A 20,014-nucleotide genomic window follows, 5' to 3' on the forward strand; every position below is an offset into this window, starting at 1 on the left:
AATGACAGCTTTATCAAAGTACAGGAGCAAAATAAAAGTACGGCTAATATTTCAAAAACAACCCGGAAGAATCTTTTTCAGCATACGTCCACGGTTTCACTATTGGTGGCCGCTGTACTTAGATACAGAAGTGGGCAACATTGATAAGACCAGGAGCTATTAGTCTGTAAATTAAATTATTTATTCAGCGAGCTTAGCCCTCAAAATTTTCCGACAACGATTGTTTGAAAATATATTTCAGAGCCAGCGCTTAGTTAAATGTCATAGCATGCTGTTAAGATGTTCAAAGCTAGTAAAAATGATCTATACACTGCAATGCCGTTGTGTTCCATGTCCGGCGCGCAGGCGTGCGTGGCGTCACCCGAGCACTTCTTCCCGAAGCTGGCACACGAAGCGCTGCAGTCGGTGGCTTTGGCGGGCTGGCCTTATGACCATGATGTGGATGCTGACGCCGTATCATTGTCAACAACCCTCGGCCGCATGGTGACAGCTTTCGACCTTGACCCACTGTTCGGTCTGACACTGACCGCTGACCCGGCCTCAGAGTCCGGCATGAAGGTGACCTTCGCCTTTGCCGGCCCTCAACCCGTGCTAAATGAAGGCATCGAAGATGGCCGCGAATACAGCTTTGTGCGCCAGGTATCTCACTGTCCCCCAAGGTTGGCTCAAGCACCCTTTGTACAGCTTCCAACTTCGGGGAATTTGGCTATATAGCTTTCCCGCCGCAACAGTACAGGCATCCGCAGCCTGACCGAAAACTTGGTGCAGCAGGAAAGAGAACAATGACGAAAAGGAAACGTTTAACGACGATTGCGATACTCCCTAAGGCAAATGTTTTTTATCTGAATATACTGCAGGCCCTTCACAGACCGTTCAGGAGTGGTACAGAAATGTAACGACAAACAAATCATTGGGAAAAGTAAATACACTTAATGCGGTTTATAAAAGAGTCGATGTTATTGCCACACACCATATCGTTAGTTAATTTATTCCACTGGGGAATGGCCGACGGGAAAAGCGAATGTGTGTGAACACTACCACGACTTGGGGGAAGATAGATTGCTTTGAATTGATTTAGTCTGGTTGAGCATATTCGAGGATCTTGCAGGTAATGAGAAGCTGTTATCTAGAAATGACCATGGTATGATTGATACATGAATTTTAGTCGGTAAATTCGTCGTTTCTGCGAGGGATTTTTGGTTTGCCCCTATGAGCAGACCTGAGACACTGGACTGCCTTTTGTCATCCGAATATAGAAACCTAATTGCAAATTTTTGTATGCGTTCTATTTTATTTATAAGACATTTTTGATGAGGGATACATGTTAAATAAGCGTATTCTAGGCATCGTCTTATTAGTATTATGTACGCATTTAGTTTGAGATGTGGTGTTGCTGCGCGCAGCATCCTTCTTAAAAAGGATAGTTTGCCTACGGCTTTTCGACACATGGTCGAGATATGAAGCTGTTAGTTAAGGTTAGGCGTAAGTTTATTGCCTAGGTATTTTACCTGGTCCCTTTTGTTAATTGAGCTTGCGATCGAATATGTAATGTTAAGCGGGAGTTTCTTATTTGTGAAAGAAATGCAATGTGTTTTTAAAGTGTTCAGTTTCATGCCCCTAGTGTTGCACCAAGAGTAAATTGTTTGCAGTGAATTGGGAAGTTCTACCTGGTCGTCTGAGTTGTGTAGGACTGTGTACACGACACAGTCATCAGCAAACAGGCGCATCTGAATTGAGTTTTCAATGGAAAACTGCATGTCGTTAATGTACATTAAGAACAAGAGTGGTGCCAGATCCGATCCCCGAGGTTCACCGGAGTAGACATCGAGTCGTTCTGAAAAATGTTTATCGATTGCAACGTTCTGTTTAGGATTGGTTAGAAAACTGTTGGTCCAGGATATTATTTTATCACTAATACCAAAAGCCGATAACTTTGTGAATGAATCCTGATGCGGAACTACGTTAAACGCTTTAGAAAAGTCTAAAGAAACTGCATCTAATTGGCCATCATTATTAAGTACATTAGCGGCGGAGGTGACGCCGGCATTAAGCACTCCCCATACGTCAGCCGATGCCGAAGATAGTGCAATGCCGGGCCGACCCGCGGTGGAGGTGAAGCAGGCATTAAAGAGTCCCCATACGCAGGCCGATCCCGAAGATAGTGCAATGCCGGGCCGACCGGCGGCAAAGGTTTGGTTCGCCATTAAAGGGCCCAAAAACACAGCTTCAACAGGCATCCTGTTCACACAGTAGAAGGGCACTGCGATGTTTTCTGAATCTACAGAGTAAGGGGGATGTGTAGCTTAGCGTCAGAATTTTTTTTGCGATTTGTCTTATGGTGAAAAAGATTTACAATTGGCAAAACATGCCTCTATCACTGCTCATGGGGACGCGCAGCCTCCGCAACTTTTGTTTTGGAAGAAGATGCGAAGGATGAGTACAGGTGGCAGCACAAGGAGGCACGTTTTTTAGACGAATATTGCGGATATAGAACAATGTGTATAGGCAGCTCCAAATGGACTTCGCTTCTCTTTTTAACGGCGTTCATTGGAACGTTGCGTAAATGCAACAGGGTACAGCAAAGGGTTTAGATTTCTTCTATATGGGCGGCGAAGGTTCCACCCATGGTGGAGTAGTCGGCTGCAGTGTCTACTAACGCAGTGAGTGCGTGGCCATCGAGCAAAATGTCGAGGTTGGTTGCTCTTTGTCTTGCGTTGCAGTTAGGTCTTGGCGTCCGATTATGGCCGCGTGGTGTTGACGTGTGGCTGGTAGGTCGCACCGTAAGGTCTTTGGTTGGTGCATTCTGTGCTTCCAGGATTCAACGGGATGAAGGCGTGTCGTTATGTCGTCAAGGTTGTGTCTTCAGCATTCATCGGTGGCGGAGGATCTTCGTCATTTCGACGAACAGCAACCGCACTTTCATTGGTTGCTGCTTTTAGTTTTCTGGATACGGGTTGACGGTTGGTAGACCCGCCAGCCTCCTGGTTAGCTCAGATGGTAGAGCGGCTGCCCCTGTAAAGCAGTGGTGCCGGTCTCGAGTCCCAGCCCAGGATGATTTTTTCTTCAACTGTAAGGATTTTCTTTTAAGGAACCCATAAGGGTTTCCGTTGTGGCAATTGCTACTAATTGGTGGATGTCAGACTTTCCCTTTATAAATTATAAAATGCTTTGCCCCGTAAGATGTTTAGCACCTAGCGCATGCAGCTTCCATAGGCGCGGCTTTCGTTAGAATGGCTCGTTTTTGTCGCCACGGAACTGGTGCCGACTGCAGTCTAAATGCACTACGACACGTAGTCTTTCTGGTTTACGCAGCTTAGTAGGCCCACACATGTAATAACAGGATAGTATGCCTGGATGATAAGCAGCTTTGTAGGTATTTTAACCATGGTTGTCTGGAGGCAGCACGAAGTTTCGCTAAATGATTTTCTCCTCATGGGTCCGTCGTATATAGAAGGCGACAAATTGGATTATTTGCACGTGCGTCCCCCACGTGGTTTAAATAAATTTTCATGTCTATATTAGCCGCAGCACCATTCATGGCGATGTTGCCAGGGCACAAAGCGTCATACAAATAATCAACAGTGAAGCAGTCACCCACATCTGGTGGCAACTTGTTCCACTGGTATATGGTCCGCGGAAAAAAATTCATATCTAAAGAACGTCTGCTGGCGGCATGCAAGGTACTCGAGGGCGGCCTAATCCATACACTAGCACTAATAATTATTGCTCTTTTTAGTTATTTCTCTTTGGTCCTCACAAAACTATAGCGTCTGATTATATTCTAGTGCACCTCTAAATCGCGATAGTGCAAGCAAAAGCTGACATAGAACCGGCCATCGAACATTTGTGCTCACTTAAAATCTAATTATTAGAGCGTCTATGTGCCCTGTAATAAAATTACTGCAGCTACATCGAACGCTATGAACTGGGTGTATTTGGCATTCTGCAAGCTCTTTGTTTATTTAAATCTGATATTTTACATGCCAAAATCACGATCTATCAATGATGCATGCCGTAGTAGGCGACAGCGGGTAAACTTAGCCACTTACGAGTTCATGACGTGCACCAGAATGAAAGTACTCGAGCTTGATATTGCGCCAGTAACATGATGCGGCCTAAGCCGCATTCGAAAGCGCAACTTGGAACTTAACAGCGCAACGGCCTAGCTGCTAAGCTACCTCGGTGTATATGCGCATCTCTGGGTATGTCAGCGTTTTTCAGCTCTATTCTTGCAGTTCAACTGGTCTTTCTTGTGCCTCCCTGCTGTGAAAATGTGTACACATAAAAATCAAATGCTCGAGCAAAGGTCTACATAGATATTAAACAAAATTGAAGAGTTGTAATTGCAAAACGCAGTATGCTCATGCGGCAAGCCGTAGTGAGAGACTTCGGATTGATTCCAACCCCTGGATTCTTTTACATGCATCTAATGCATGGTAGACGGCCCATTCTCGCTCTTTGCCCCAATCCGAATGCGGCGGCCGCGGGCGAGATTCAATCCCGCGCTCTGGGGCTTAGCAGCGCAACGCCAAAGCCAACCATGGCGAGCACAGAGGCCTACACATTTGTCTCATAAAGGGACATTGTTAACGTCCCCGTATGGCTGAAAATCCGGTGTCGTCGACCCGCGTATAGCGCCGACCGTCGTTACTGTAGAGATAATTTCATAGCACACACACCTGACCACGCGGGTACTCCATGTAGAGCAAGGAAGTTACTGAACTAATTGAATTTCTGGAGGTAAAATACGTAGAGAAATCGTAAAGTTCCACCTATGCACAACCTATGGACATGATATCGTGGGATTGTTACTTGCATATACGGGAAAACTTGATTCTGCTACGCGAAAACTCAAAGCACATACCATTTTCCATACGTTTCTTCCACTCATGGAGCAGCCATAGCATCCGAGATTAGCGCGCGCCGGCGCGCGTAAATCCCAAAGGCTCTAAAGCGGCGCGGCTGGTTTCTCCCAACCCCTCCAGGTCTTGTCCTTGTCCTAAATACCTTGTCCTAAATTTTGAAAAATTTGTGAGGATCATATTTTATTAGAATATGAAGGCATCTGCCCAGCGGTCGATTTAGTCACCACTGGCCTCACTGAAGCCCTTAGGTAGAGCGAGAGCAGGGGGAAAGTAAACATGTCCGCAATAGAGATTAGTAAGAGGTGCTTGGATGATTGGTAGAAGAAAAGTAGGGAAGCGACAAAAAAAAGGAGACCTACAAAATCAACGTTCACAATAGGGGGTGAATATATGGTTATGGAAATTCATTGTGGGCTTTTTATCTTTTACTTTTTTTCTTTTTTAACCTCGGTAGCACATTAGACAGTATAATAAGAAGAGCTTGGTGGTGCAACCCACCGCCCCGTTCAAAAGAGGACGCTCATACGCGCAGTATGCACTACATCAGTCCATCTATTTAAATTCTTGACAAAGTTGGTCCTCGGAATTTTGAGAATGAGAGGGCGGAGAAGAATGTCACGAAACCAAACACCAACAGCTCATTCCTTTTATGTGAACTGTTCTCAGACTGAAATATCAAAACTGGGAAACAATATCAGAATCCTGAAAATGGTGTAATTTTCTTAGCGCGGCTTTGCAAACCTCCGGAATCGGCCCAATAAAGAGACCGCGTTTCCACCAGAAATCTCGCCTTCGTGCATAGCGGTCGTCGCCAGCGCTTCCCGCTAAACATTACGGTTACATAGGCTCTATTTCCCGGGAAGAGTGATAAGCATCCAGGGATCTTTGAATGTTATGGGCGTTCAACTCTCAAAGGCGGAGCTAAGCATCCTTCCAATTGTTTGCACCATCCCAGCCGTCAATCTTAGAGCTGCGTCACACAAAAGCGCGGCCACTACCTTCCTCACTTTTCGTCGTTTCATTGCATGGTGCGGAGTCCTCTCGGCAGCATACTTGAATAACGCCGAGACATTCAACACATGCGCTGGGACCTTTGCCGCCGTTTCACCATTTTACGCGAGTATGCAGCCTATAACTACCGATGCTATGGAGATTTACCGTCACAGGAGCTTCACGGTGGTGCGAATGGTGGGAGCGCCTGATTCGCTTCAATAAAAACGCCTTGAAGTGTTCACTGGGACGCAATAACCTCAACATGGGGTGCCTCACAGCTCTGCTGTGCCAGATCCAAGGAGTCACTTATAGGACATCGGCAACATATATTGAAAGCGAGCACGAGGAGCTATAGCTTTGCAGCCGTTCGCACTTCCTAGTAAGAAAGCGCACCGTTCACTGCCACAAGGATATTTGCCTCTCAGAGCCCTCGACTGGGGTTGACTTACGACGCCATGCTTGTTATCGGCCAACTTCTGATAACCCAGCTTTGGAAGGGACGCAAGTGGGCGTATCTACTCGTGCTGTTTTGAGCGCGTCACCTTCTAAGCTTTTCCCTGAACGACCCTATGAGCCGATCGTGAAGTATTTATTCAAGACAGCACAGCATCGGTAATGTTCTATAAATTGGAGGGCTCAATATACATCAAGCACACGCTTTATGCATTCACAATATGTCGACTTACATTGAAAACATAAATAAGCCTGAACGGGTATATTTATGGTTGAATAACTTGTAAAACTCCATACCTCAATACATTTACTCCATCGCCATGAGGTGAAAGACCAAATTACCCCAATGGCAGCGTAAAAAAATGGACTGACTTGATATCACTCCATTTACAAAAGCGAGTTTATTCGTGCAAAAACCTCTGATCCTAAAATGGAGTAAAGATGTATTTCCTCCGCGCACTGTAAACACAATTTATAGCCCGTATAGGTAGGACATACTACGCACAGCCTAATAAACTCCTCGAGGAAAAATATATATTTAATCGTGGGGATATCGCAACCTGATATAAAAACCAGAATTCATTCCCAACACTCGTAGGTGTACTCAAATCAGTCATAAGCAGAGTCTTTTTTTCCTGTCCAGAAATCTCGTATCTAAATGGAGTAAAATAGAGGCTAGGGCGGCGGTCGCGAAAGCTAGGTATAATCCAGTTCTTTAAGGTTCTACAATGGTTGCTACTTTCGTGCACTTTCACTTATTGATACTAGCTTGGATAATCAGCGATCGCCTAGTCGACGATATGATGAAGGCGAGAATATAAGCCTAACATCCGTCGACAGCTCCTCTTGGTCGGGCAGCAGTAATGTTGTGAACGCGCGACTAGCCTTGTCCATTGGAGCCAACCACGTATAAGTAGGTGGTGGAATAATTTTTTAGTGTGTGATGACTATAGCTAAAGGTGCGTGGATTCAGAGTTGCGTCATTTACTTGTGCTTGTGTGGTCTCAGCTTGCAAGAATTATATTGTGTGCGAAGGGTTGTCGCGTTACGTGTTACACGGAGCGCAGGAGGTGTCTTCATTGTGGTGCTATCGCTTTCTTTACCAACTCGACTGAAGTGGAGAATACCTTGACAATACAACCCAAGCGGGCAGATATTGTGACGAAAAATTGCATGTCTGTGCTTGGGCGCGTGTGCCGAAAGAACGAGTGTGAGTCCACGTTACTTGAGTATGTGAGCGCGTGTGTGGTAGCGCGCTGTTTACTACATGTGTGTACGCTTGTGTTTTTTTATGGAAGGTTATGCATGAAAGCTTTCATGTGTCCTTGCGCATGTAGGTTCGTTTGTGCAGCGCTTACATGCTCTTGCTTGTGGGGTACTGACGTCGGTCAGCGGGCAGCTACAGGCAGAGACGCGATACTTTCATGAAGAGGCGAGGCATGAGGATTGCAAGCAACTTGCGGAGGCGAGAACAATCGCCGTCTCTAGTCTCGCTGACACAAGTTTGGAGGGTTTTGTGGGCACTTACCCACCGGAATGCTGATTTGCCATTGTCGATAGGGTGCCTGCATGCTCTTCATCGAACAGCAGGGAGGAGATGATATTCAAACATCCTAAACTCGGCATGGTGAATGGGCACGATGCATAAGACGAACGACGGGTAGACAGTAACATTTTCTGCACGTGCCGTTTTAGCGTACGTACTTGCGCCAGTTAAGGAACTTCTGTCGTCAGTTCTTTAGGAAGACTCCAGCTCTATGCAGTTTCGAAATATGGTATGGTGCATGGACTTTTGGCAGTGTGTCATAGTGAGTAAAGCCATTCGTAAAGGTTTGTAGGCCGGCTGCCATGCTAGGCTGTTTGTTTTAAAGAACTCTCGTCCACGTGTGACGTTTCTTGTTTTAAATGCGGTTTGCCCTGTGCAAAGCAGAGCTGTACTTTATAACATTCAGTCGAGTATTCAAATGTTGTTAGAGATGCATATGCATCGCTTTATTCAAGGCAGTCAGCTATTCAGTTTCTAAGTTCATCTGTGTTGTTTTGTTTTCGGAGGACTGTGTTGATGGAGTATTTATTTATTTGTTTGTTTACATATTTATTAAACCTCAGAGGTCCCTAACTGCGAGATGAGAAAAGGGGTGGGCAGTATTGAAAGATCGGCGCGTCAGGTTAGGTAGTGTGACTTGAAAAATGGTCTTCGATGGCAGCTTTGAAATTGGAAATTTTAGTGATGATGGCAATGTCAGAGTGATGAATATACTATTTACGGGCTGCGCGTGGAAAACGAAGGCTGATACGTTGTGGAATGATGGTGAACGGCTCTGTTGTGGCTGTAACGGTTAGCAACTCCTCGTGCCAAGTCGAGCAGGTAGGTCCATCCTAATCTCCCCCAGAGAGGGAGATTAAGATGGACGGCAACAATTGTACTGGCATCATTGGAATAAGACGTGCTGGCAGGGTCTCCCGCGACTCCCCCCCAACCTCGTTGAAGAATGGACGCAGTGTCGAAAATGGATTCAAAACCCATTGTTTCAAGACCAACTATGGGCCGTCCAGAAGGCACATGATGTAGCTGATTGGCTTGGCCTGACAGTTCCAACGTGGTAGCGGCCCGCCTGGGCTTAAACAGTCGAGTTTCCGGACCTCATTTCAATACCTTTTTTCACATACATGCACCCGTAGTGGAATGGGTGCGCGATAGATACGCAGGTGTGTGTGGAGGCAGAGGTGGTGGGCTGGGATGATGATTTGGTTACCTGTAGGCTGTGAATGAAAGAACCTAAAAATAAAAAAGACGAGCACTTTTACAGCGGGAGGTGAGCGAGGGAAGATACAACTGGGATTTTCAGGCTGAAACGCTCGTGTTATGGAAGTATTCGGAAAGAATAAATCTGGCAGCTCGGTTCTGAACCTAATCAATGATGTGAATCATATTACCGTGATGGTTGTCAGAAATAGCACAAGCATTCTCTAGTTTATAATAAAATAAAGCAATATATGCAGGTAGTTGGATTGCTTGAGCTGCTGAAGACAACCTATGACCTAGGTAACCTAGTATTCGGTTGCAGGAATTAGTTAAGTGATTGATATGATGAGTCCAAGATGTCACTCGATATATGCAATCCCAGGTTTTAAAACGTTTCACAATGCGTTAATGTGCAGTTGTGAAGGGAATAGGAAAGTACTACATTGAGGGACATGTACCATTTGCTGCACCATGCCTCAATTCGGAGGAGGTGTTTCTGAAGAGCGGAGCAGTCTAAAGCGTAGGTTATTTGTCCGTAGAGAACGCAATCGTCCGCTAAAAGGTGCATGTTGGATGACAACTTAAATGGGTGGTCATTAATATACATGAGTAAGAGGAGAGGCCCCAGGATAGAGCCTTAGGGCACACCAGATAGTACAGGAAACAGGATTGAGGAGATAGAGTTAGCGGAAAAAAATTGAAGGTGATCGGTTAGAAATTCACAGATCAAATTCAAGATGTCGGGTTAATGATTAGGGGACGAGAGTTTATGCAGAAGGATACGTGACGCTTTATCGAAAGCTTTTTCGAAATCCAGAAAGAGAGCATCAGTGGAAACTTTGCGGTCGAGATAAGAATGCAAATCGTGAAGGAACAGAGCACGTTGCATGTCAGAAGAATGAGCTTTGCGAAATCCGTGCTGGTAAGGGTGAAAGAAATTGACAGATGACAGGTAAGTGGCAATGTAAGAATGTATGACGTGCTCATTTACTTTCGAGAAAACACTGGTAATGGAAATTCGACGCAGTTGCTATGATTTGCACGGGCGCCTTTCTCAATGTTTGTACCTATTTTACCAATTTCCCAGTAAATGACCTAGTTGTGAGAGACTGTTGAAATATTAGCGTTAGGAAAAGACTGCTAATGTGCCTACTGCTCTATTAATACCTTGGGTAATACTGTCAGTACCACACGAGGCCGATTTTTTTCAGAAATAAATTATTTTAATAAGTCCGTTCGCAGTAAAAGTACTGTTTACCATAGAGGCATAAGTAGGAGGAGGTAATACGGGAAGAATTTCCGGGTTGTCATTAGTAAGAGCAGAAAATAATGTATTGTTTAAAGCGTCAGCGACTTCGGTTTCGGAGACTGGCAAGCCAGAGTTGTCACGTAAACATCAGTAAAAAAATTAAATTATGGGTTTTACGTGCCAAAACCACTTTCTGATTATGAGGCACGCCGTAGTTGACGACTCCGGGAATTTCGACCACCTGGGGTCCTTTAACGTGCACCTAAATCTAATTACACAGGTGTTTTCGCATTTCGCCCCCATCGAAATGCGGCTGCCGTGGCCGGCATTCGATCCCGCGAGTAAAAATCGCTCTTGGGCCACTGGGGATTATTACATTGCTAGAAATATTTTGGGTTATTGCGCAACATAGACGCAGTGGTTGAAAAAAAAAAACTCATTTGACCTCTGAGACTTCATTGTCATAGTACGTGTTATTTCGGATTTCTGTTCTTAATGTATGCTATATACTTTATACTATGGTTAAATTATATCTATAATTTACAAATCAGTGTTGTTATTTTACGTAATTTTTCTTGAATGTTGTGGTTTCCTGTACGCTCTGTCTCCCGTATGATGTTTTAATGCTTCCTTTGAATAGTAAAATACACTTCACACCACTATCCAAAATATCGTCAGTTTTACTTTGTTCGTCAAATCTCAATGTAGATTCAACTCCAACAAGCAATACATAAGCGAGAATTTACTCCTGTCCAGGTTTCCATGCGCTAATGGTGTGAATTAAAAATTGGTCACACAAAAATTACTCATATCAAGGTCACACAATCACGCAAACATGAAAGTGCAAATGCAGATGTTATGTCAGTGCTGCGTACTCGTTACAATTTATGGTATTGCACAAAGTTGTCTTAGAGCAACGTTACAAAACATGCTCCTTGATTTCGTTGCAGGACAAAAAGTATGAACAATGTAGAAGGATAGTATCGCGCTGTAGTGAAGATGAAGAAAACATTCTCAAAACTGTGAACGAAGAAACTTTTTATTGGGCGAACCTATGCCCACAAAAGCAAGTTGCACTCAAAGCACAACGATTGCAGCGATTGTTTTGATATGTTATAATATTTTGAAAATTGTAACACTTGTTGTGCTGTTGTTATCTGCAGAGTGTCAACATGTTTTGGTTGCTGCAGCCTTTGTCAGTCAAGAATACTGCCTCTTGCTGCAGCACCTGAGACAGCTGTATGTCTCAAACACCAAATAAATGAAATAAAATGAAATGAAATGTCATCTGCAGGGGAAGCGCGTCGGCTTTTAAACACGAGTGATTCAAGGTTCCAGAATAATAGCTGGTCCCCTGCTCTCTCCCAGAAAGTACTTCAGAATTTGCATCACGCATACAATCAGATTACAGAAGGTTCGTTGACATGAAAGAACATACAGAACCATGGATAACAAACGAGAAACTTCCGATACATGCAGGCACGTCGTGCGGTGAGCGATAACGTTTAATCTTTGTTAGCCGGTGAAAAATGGTCACCTTAGAATGATGTACACGTGTCAATACCCCCCTCTCAAGTAGCATGGTTATAATGCTACAAACACCAGATCGAAAACCAAAGGCATGCTTAGCAAAGAAAAAAGAACGAAGAAACAGAGTGCAATAGCTTGTCGGCGCTGGTAGTACGGCTGAAGCTGCATGATATAGACTCTTTCAAGTCGTGAGCTTCGCCGCTGCGATAGCGAAATGCATTCTGACAGGACCTCATAGTCTTGTGCGCCAATTCCTTGGATGATCTTGTCGGGTCTTAAGTAGCGTCGGAGAAGTTTCTCAGTAAGACCTTGTCGGCTTAGTGGGGTCCAAACCCAAACACGGTCACCGGGCTTGTACTCCACGCATCTCGTAGGGGATTGTATCGCCGTCTGTTGGTCCTCTACTTATTCTTGGTGCGCAGGTGGGCTAGCTGTCAGGCTCCTCCGGCGTGCTGGAGACAGGCGGCGACGTCGAGATTTTCTTCGTCGGGGACGTGCTGTAGCATGGCATCGAAAATCGGCTATTTCCTTCCGTAAACCTGCTTGAATTGTGGGATCTGCGCTGTTTATCTGAAGGTCTTGTTATAAGCGAAGGTTGCGTCCCGAAAGAAGGCATACCATGTCTTGTGTTCGACGTCGACGTACACGGCCAACATGCCGACGAGAGTGTTGTTTAGCCTCTCCGTAAGACCGTTCGTCTGCAGGTTGTAGGCAGTTCTCCTCTCGCGGCTTGCCTTGCTGTATTCCAAAACGGCTAGAGCATGCTCCGCTGTAAAAGCCATCCCTCGGTCGGTGATGAGCCCTCAAGGGGCACTATGTAGTAGCAGTGTATGTTCGTTGAAGAATTTCACCACCTTTGCTGCACTATCTTGAGTCAGGTCTTTTGTTTTGGTGCAGCGGGTAAGGTAGTCGGCAGCCATGATGATCCACTGATTTCCAGATAATGACGTAGGAAGTTGCCCCAATAAGTCCTTCCCAACTTGATTGAACCATCGGGAAGGAGGCTCAATTGGCCGTAGTTACCTTGCTGGCCTTCCCGACAGTGTTTTGCGTCACTGCCAGTGTCGGTATGAATTGACGCAACGGGCGACGGTGGCAGTCAGGCGCGGTCATTAATACTTTTCCGGTATTGTAGATAGCGCCCGGGAGAATCCTAGGTGCCCAGCGGTCGGATCGTCATGTATTGCCTTCAATACTCCTGGACGCAGCGTTGCGGAAACGACAAGATGGTAGTGGGCACGGACTGATGAGTTCTCCTATATGAGGACGTTGTTTTGCAGGGAAAACGAAGAAAATCCTCGCCTAAGCGCCCCAGGGTAGAACGTCTGTTTTGCTTTTCAAATACCCGAGGAGGCATTTATCTTCCTGTTGGCTCGTTGGTGTTGAGCGCCTTTTGTGCCTAGCAAGGCGTCGTTCTCATCCTCGTCATGCGACGGCTGGTCAGTGCTGATAGGCAGACGCTGTCAGAGTGGATTTGTCCGGATGTGTAGACGACGGTAATGTCAAATTCGTTGAGTCTCAAACATCATCGTGCGAGGCGTCCTGAAGGTTCCTGTAAATTTGCCAGCCAACAGAAGGAGTGTTCGCTTGCGACTTAAAGGGCCTGCCATAAAAGTAAGGGCGGAATTTCGTGGTAGCCCAAATGATGATAACGCATTATTTTTCTGTCATGGAATAATTTGCTTCCGCTTTCGACAGCGGTCAACTAGCGTAAGTGGTGACCCTTTGAAGTCCGTCTTTTCTTTAGACTAGGATGTCGTCGACGCCAAAGTTACTTGCATTGGTCTCGACTTTGGTGTCGGCACCCTCATCGAAGTGAGCGAGCACTCGTGATGATTGCAGGCGCTGTTTAAGCTTAGAGAAAGCTTCGGCTTGCGGCGCTTTCCACTTCAAATCGAGGCCTGAATTGTTCAGAGCAGTTAGTGGCCTGGCGATGCAGGAAAAGTTCTAGACGAAGCGCCTGACATACAATTCCTTGGCGCACAAGCCAACGAATCTGTGCACTCCTTTTTTTTCGGAGCGCTCCGGGAGGTAAGCGATGGCAGATGTTTTCTGTGGATCAGAGTGGACTTCACAATTGTTGATGACGTGGTGCCAACGCAGAAGCTCGTGGTAAGAGAAGCTCAGCTTTTCCGGCTTCAGAATGAACTCTGATGACTTCATGGCCTGTAGTACTGTCCCATGCGCCTATGGTGAACGTCATCTCTGTAGACGAGGCAAGTCTGTCACTTCAACCCTGATAACACCGTGTCCTTCACGTGTTGGAACGTTACAGGCACCGAGCACAGTCGGAACGGCATGAGCTTGAACTCGCGCAGGCCGTTGGGTGCAATGAAGGCGGTCATTTTGAGATTCCTCTCATCGACTTCTATTTGCCAGTAGCCATTTTGAGATCTATCTACGAGAAGTATTTAGCGTGCAGAATCGATTCAATGCGTCGTCTAGTCGCGCAAAGAGGTATATGTTGTCATCTCGTTCAGTCGACAATAATTGACACAGAAACGTAGGCTACCGTCCTTCTTTTCTTTGCCAAGAATACTGAAGATGTCGGCTGCATGATGTTGACGCGCAGCATTTCATCAATTCTTTGCCCTTATAGCTTCCCTTTGTTGCATCAACGCTCGGTAAGAGCTCTGGCGGAGTGGTGGAGCGCACTCGTCGGTTGTTCATCAAATATCAAAAAATTTTTTTCAAAGCGTGATTACAAGAAAGATATGCAGAAGAGGGTCCCAAGGTCACAAGACCATACTGGGACCCTCTGCACATGATTATTGGATACAAATCACGAAATTAGCAGATAAATATAGAATTAACCAAACCAGCAGATGAAACGGGCGAAAAAAGAAACAAGGTTTATATATACATAAGTATGTTTTGTGATGGCATAAACATATGATACCGAAATGCAAATTGATACTAACACTGAAAACATGCGTATGATGTTAACATAAACAGTAGTAGTGCGCCGTTATGAGGTGAAATAATTAAATATAAATGAAAAAGAAGAAATGAAAGAGAAACAAAAGCACAGAGTAAATCATAACATAATAATTTATTTCAAATATGGGTTTTATGTGTTTCTCTAAATGCAGTTACACTGGTGTTTGTCGAACCTCGATGTCGTCAAAAAGCAGCCTTTGTATCTTCGAAGATCTTGGAGCGCTTGCTGCTTACTGATGGGGAGGCTTGGATTTATGTTGAACTCTGGTTCGAGAACTATGGTCGTCGAGGAAGATGCGGCAGAATGCGCGAGGACAAACGCATTGCTGGTTTCAACAATTTCCTCGGTATAAGCAATTGTTGCGCCCCTGTTGATGTGCTTGGGCTCCTGGCTGAAGTTTGTCAGCATCACTTTCGATTTTCCTCCGTGCAGTCGAACGATCCCTCTTACGACGCAAATTTAACGGTCAAGGAATACGCGTTAGTCGCGCTCCGTGTGGCCACCTACGTGTGCGGGTGTTTCGGTGCTGGCAGAAATGACAATGCTAGAGCGATGCCAGATGCTGACTTGGTTTTCAAGTACTCTCAAGCTACACTGACTGGAAGTTTCATCTAGCCTTCCCCCTTGGTGTGTTGACTGTTATTGGCTTCCCCTTTAGGTCAACGACTGCGCGGTGCTGATTCAAAAAGTTAATGCCAAGCATTTTGCCACGTCAGCACTCTTGAAGGATAATGCAGGTCGCAGTGTAAGACCCGTCATGCACTGTAACTCTTGCTGTGCATATTCCAGTCAGTGTCGTAAGGCGTCCTGTAGCTGTCCGGATATGAGGGCTGTTTCATGAAGTCTTGACTTTCTTCAGCTTGGCGGTGAAGAATCCACTGACTACAGAGTAGTCGGCTCCTGTGTAAATTAGAGTGGGGACATTGTGGCCGTCGAGAAGCACGTCGAGGTCGGTGGTTTGTCGTCTTGCATTGCAATTAGGTCGTGGTGTCAGATCGCGGCTGTATCCCATTGTGCTGTAGCTGGCTCGTCTCGTCATCAGGTCTTCTTTTGTCGGTGTATGCTTGGCTTCGAAGTTTCATCTGGATGTCGGCGAGTTGATTGTGCGTCGTCAATATATGCACTGAAGAATCACCGTTGTCGGCGGAGGATCTGCGGTATTTCAACCTACAGCAACCGCACCTCCATCTGTTGCTGCTTTTAGTTGTCCCGATATGGGCTGAGGGACCGGCCATGGGTTGGCTCTGTGTATATGGTCGGCACTGTGGCGACAGGCAGCGTCCTGCTCAAGCAAACGCAAATAACTTCGGGGTCTCCACTGTGTTGCGGCGATGTAGTCGGTGATATCACAAGGCCATTCGCCAAACTGTAGACGTGGCGTGTTCATGGCGAAGCCTCGCAGTGAGGGTGAGTGTGAAAGTGTGGGCACCGGCGGTAGACGTGGCCCGTTTATCTGCAGTGGGTCGCCGAGCGGGCGGTGGTGTAGTGCGGTCCATTCTCTGTCTCCATGGGGTAGATACATTGGACGACGGGAAGGTGAGCTGTCAGCTGGGGCGTTACCGGGCCACTGCACGGGTGAGGAGTGGGAGTGTTACGGCGGGATAGGGCAGCGTAGGTCGCCGCTTCTGGCTGTTGCCATGGCGATTCGGGGACTCCATGTGATTGATGGATCTGCTCTCGGACAATGTCAGCAATGGATGCTACTTGAGGTGGCGTCGAAGGCCATATCCTGCACTGTTCGTCGCGTATGACAGTTCTAGCTGTCTCCTGGAGCTACTATGAGCTTAGTGCTTAAATCTCGCTCTTTCGCAAAAGCACTTGGCTGTTGTATTTGCGGGTGGCCATTTCCGGCGTCGTCTCAATAGCCATTGCCTTTGTAAAAACACAGCTATTTTCTTCAGGGGTTGTGGATCACTTCGGCCAACATTCTTGCTTTACACCCCGCATCAGGTTTTCTGCTTTGACATAACCAGGTCGGCGTGTGTGAAAAGACGGGTCATCTCTTCCGTGAATATGGCGATGGTCTCATTTGGCAGTTGTTCTCTGGTTTCCAGCGGAACTTGCGCTCTCACTTTGCGCACGACGCTCGTGAATGCCTGTAGGAAATCGTGGTGAAATAGTTGGTTTCTGGATTCTCAAACTACGTCCAGGCGGCCTCTTCCAATGAGAAGAAGACATGGCACAGCTGTACCACTTGTTAAATGTTGCGACCCTCTGATACGTTTCAAGCAAGTTTTCTCGGTTTTCAAACGACGATCAGGAGTGGGTCGGTGGCTTCGTGGGCTGTTGCTGACGATGGGTGATGTTGGGGCTGTAGTTGTGGTTGTTGACTCGGCCACCGTATTTCCGGTCGTCTCAGGTAGAAGTCGGTGCTCTGAGGCCAGGTTTTCTGTCCTTCGGCATGATTGATGGTCTGAGGCGACGCCGATGTAGACTTCGATGTGTGAGGTTGATGGGGGCGTCCAATACATGAACGCAAAAGCACCTGCACCAGATGTCACATTGTACTGACGACAAAGAATACAGTCGCAAGACTGTGAACGACGAAACTAACTTCTTACGGGATAAACTTGCACCTAGAAAAGCAAGAGACACTGAAACCTCAATGATAAGAGCGAACACAGTCTACAATCGTCGAAATGTTACCTGCAGGGCAAGCACCTCGGCTTTTATGGATGAGTAATCGAAGGTTCCAGAATAATCGCTGTCACCATCGTGTCTTCCAGAAAGTACTACACAAGTCGCGTCGGGGGACCGGTTTCCAGCGCTCGTTCCGCTCGGACGTGTTTTTCCGTAGCTCCGGATTTTCGCCCCGTTTGCTGGTTTCTTTTCCCCGCTACTGGAACTCTGTTGTTTATGGACCGCTTTGGCGGTTCGTAATTACTACTGGCGCCTATCTACAAGGTACGCCGTCATCTACACCCTCCTGCTGCGCCGTCGAGCTCGAGTTCTTGTGCGGCTTCGCGAGTGCGAGTGCCCCCGCGGCACTCGCCGCGCCGGCGCGGGGCATTCAAGCTGCTGTCCGCTGCGTCGAAAGGGCGGAACATTACCGATGCAACTACCATCCAAGCTAGAAACGTCTCCTCCGTGGGGACAAGTGCAAGGGGTGAAGGTGGTACCCTGAGCATGGATACCACCAACATGGAGCAGAACAGCCCTGCTGTCGTGGCGCATACCTCAGCCAAGAGGACGAAGGAAGCTACTGGCCTTCCATCGGATGAAAATGTAGCTCCAGCAGCCCCGAAAAGTCCTCGCTCATCACAAGGCATGCCTGCACGACCGACACGCACGTCTCCGGAGTCGCCAACGACATCGTGGTACAAATTGGTTATCAAGCGCCGTGCTAGATATGACATGTCCACTCTGCACAACTGTATCATTCAAGCGGCCCTGGACGCCTGCCTAGAGACTTCCCGATTTCCAGGTTTTGCTCTACACAAACCCACTAATATGGTCTCAATATGGGTGTCTGCTATGGCGCTAGTTTATAAATTCGAAGAACTGCAACAAATACAAGTCTCGGAAGAGCGTGTCCTTCCAGTCCAGGCGTACCTCGCCAGTGGTACAGATTTAAGACGCTACGTGGTTAATGGCGTTGGCCTTGACGAAGAAACCGAGAGGCTCCTGCAGGAACTATCGTGTCCCACACACAAGGTCGTGGCTGCTCGCTACCTAGGCAGCGGTCGTCGGTGCCTAATCACGCTTCAAGGTCCTAATTCCCCACCTGAAAGTATCCTGTATTACGGCTGCGTACTGCGCCCGCGTCCGTTCAAGCATTCCGTTGTGTACTGCTACTCTTGCTTTAGACAGGGACACATGAAATCATCCTGCCCCTACCCACCTAAAGACGACACCATGGAGCCTGAACCGCCGGCATCGTTTAGATGCAGCGTATGCCAAACAAACGATCATGACATCACTTCCACGACGTGTCCTGCGAAGTTGAAGGCCACTAAGAAGGCTCGACAACGCCATTCTCGACAGCCAGCAAGGACCCCTCGAGATTCATCAATGAAACAAGTCCCTGTGTACAACCGTTTCGCCGTTCCGGCCTCGCTGGAAGAGGACGCTAGCCAGGTGGCAAAAGCAAGTACAGAGACAAGTGATGCTGCCACTCGTACCTATAGCGCAGCTGTTAGGTCGTCCACTTCACGACCGCAACGGCCATCACAATCGATAGAAGACGCGCCACTTCCTTTAGCAGACGAACAGTTCGAGATCGACACTCCCCTCGCCAACATTTAAAGGGAGATCCAACGTCTCAAGAAATGCCGTACAGTGTCCGGCGTCGTCATGACGGAGCGCGGCGGTCGCATTCGCCGTCGTGGTCTAGTCCTGCTCATGTGGCTAACCCGGCATCGGTGTCGAAGCCTCTTTCACCCCAAGAACTCCTGCGCTTCGTTGCGCAACAGCTCCAGCATCTCACCTCGGTTCTACTGGCCAATCTTAATCTATGATGGCTGCTACGTCTTAAAGTGTGCCAGAAATCATCTTACAGTGGAACTGTCGCGGCATCGCGGGGAAGGTCGGAGAGCTGCGTCAGCGTCTCAGATATGGGAGGCTGCGTGCTTCGGCTCTACTGCTTCAAGAATCCAACGGCCTGGCACCCATTCCAGGATTTGTGGCATACTCATCGCCTTCAATGTTGGATCGTAGGAGTGCTATGCCCGATGTCCCTCCAGGAAATGTTGCAGCGTATGTGAGATGCACTCTTCATAAGACTCGTGTTGATCTTTCATGGTGGTGTACTCTATAGCAAGAAGTCGTGGCCGTATTGGTTCGTCTCCAACGCACGGACGTTATCATCGCTTCATACTCTGCCCGCCCTTACAGCGGTCGTGCGGCTCGGTTGTGTCTGGGCTGGCTGGCGCACCTACGACAGAAACATACTGGTTGCCCCATTATGGTCGCAGGAGATTTTAACGCACCCCACACCACATGGGGATACGCTATTTCCAGTGCGCGTGGTACACATGTGCTGCACACATTTATGGACGCCCAATTCACTCTGCTTAATAATGTGTCAGTGCCTACTCGTTGGCAAGACCACCCTTGCGTGCCGCCACACTCACCGCACTTATCTTGGTGGCTAGGAAGGACGACCGTCTCGTGGTCATGTGAACCCGACTGCTGGGGTAGCGACCATCATCCGATTCACCTTGGCTTATCTTCGAGCGGAACAGGCCGCCTCCGCCGACTATGTCGAGTGGTGGACTGGAATCGATACAGGGCGGTAT

The 20,014-nt window shown here is 47.2% G+C and overlaps 1 protein-coding gene across 5 annotated transcripts in view; it reads left to right on the forward strand.

Moving 5' to 3' along the window:
• Positions 1–20,014, forward strand: part of LOC135913372 (neprilysin-2-like) — a 472,005-nt gene that overhangs the window by 252,063 nt on the left and 199,928 nt on the right. For 4 of the 5 annotated variants that reach the window (XM_065445971.2, XM_065445968.1, XM_065445969.1 and 1 more), the window contains exon 5: positions 346–639. In XM_065445971.2, coding sequence (XP_065302043.1) covers positions 346–639 — 294 coding nt within the window. The remainder of the gene's footprint in view (positions 1–345; positions 640–20,014) is intronic. The other variant, XM_065445970.1, reaches the window with a different exon arrangement.

Source organism: Dermacentor albipictus, chromosome 1 (assembly GCF_038994185.2).
Source record: "Dermacentor albipictus isolate Rhodes 1998 colony chromosome 1, USDA_Dalb.pri_finalv2, whole genome shotgun sequence".
Classification (NCBI taxonomy): domain Eukaryota; kingdom Metazoa; phylum Arthropoda; class Arachnida; order Ixodida; family Ixodidae; genus Dermacentor; species Dermacentor albipictus.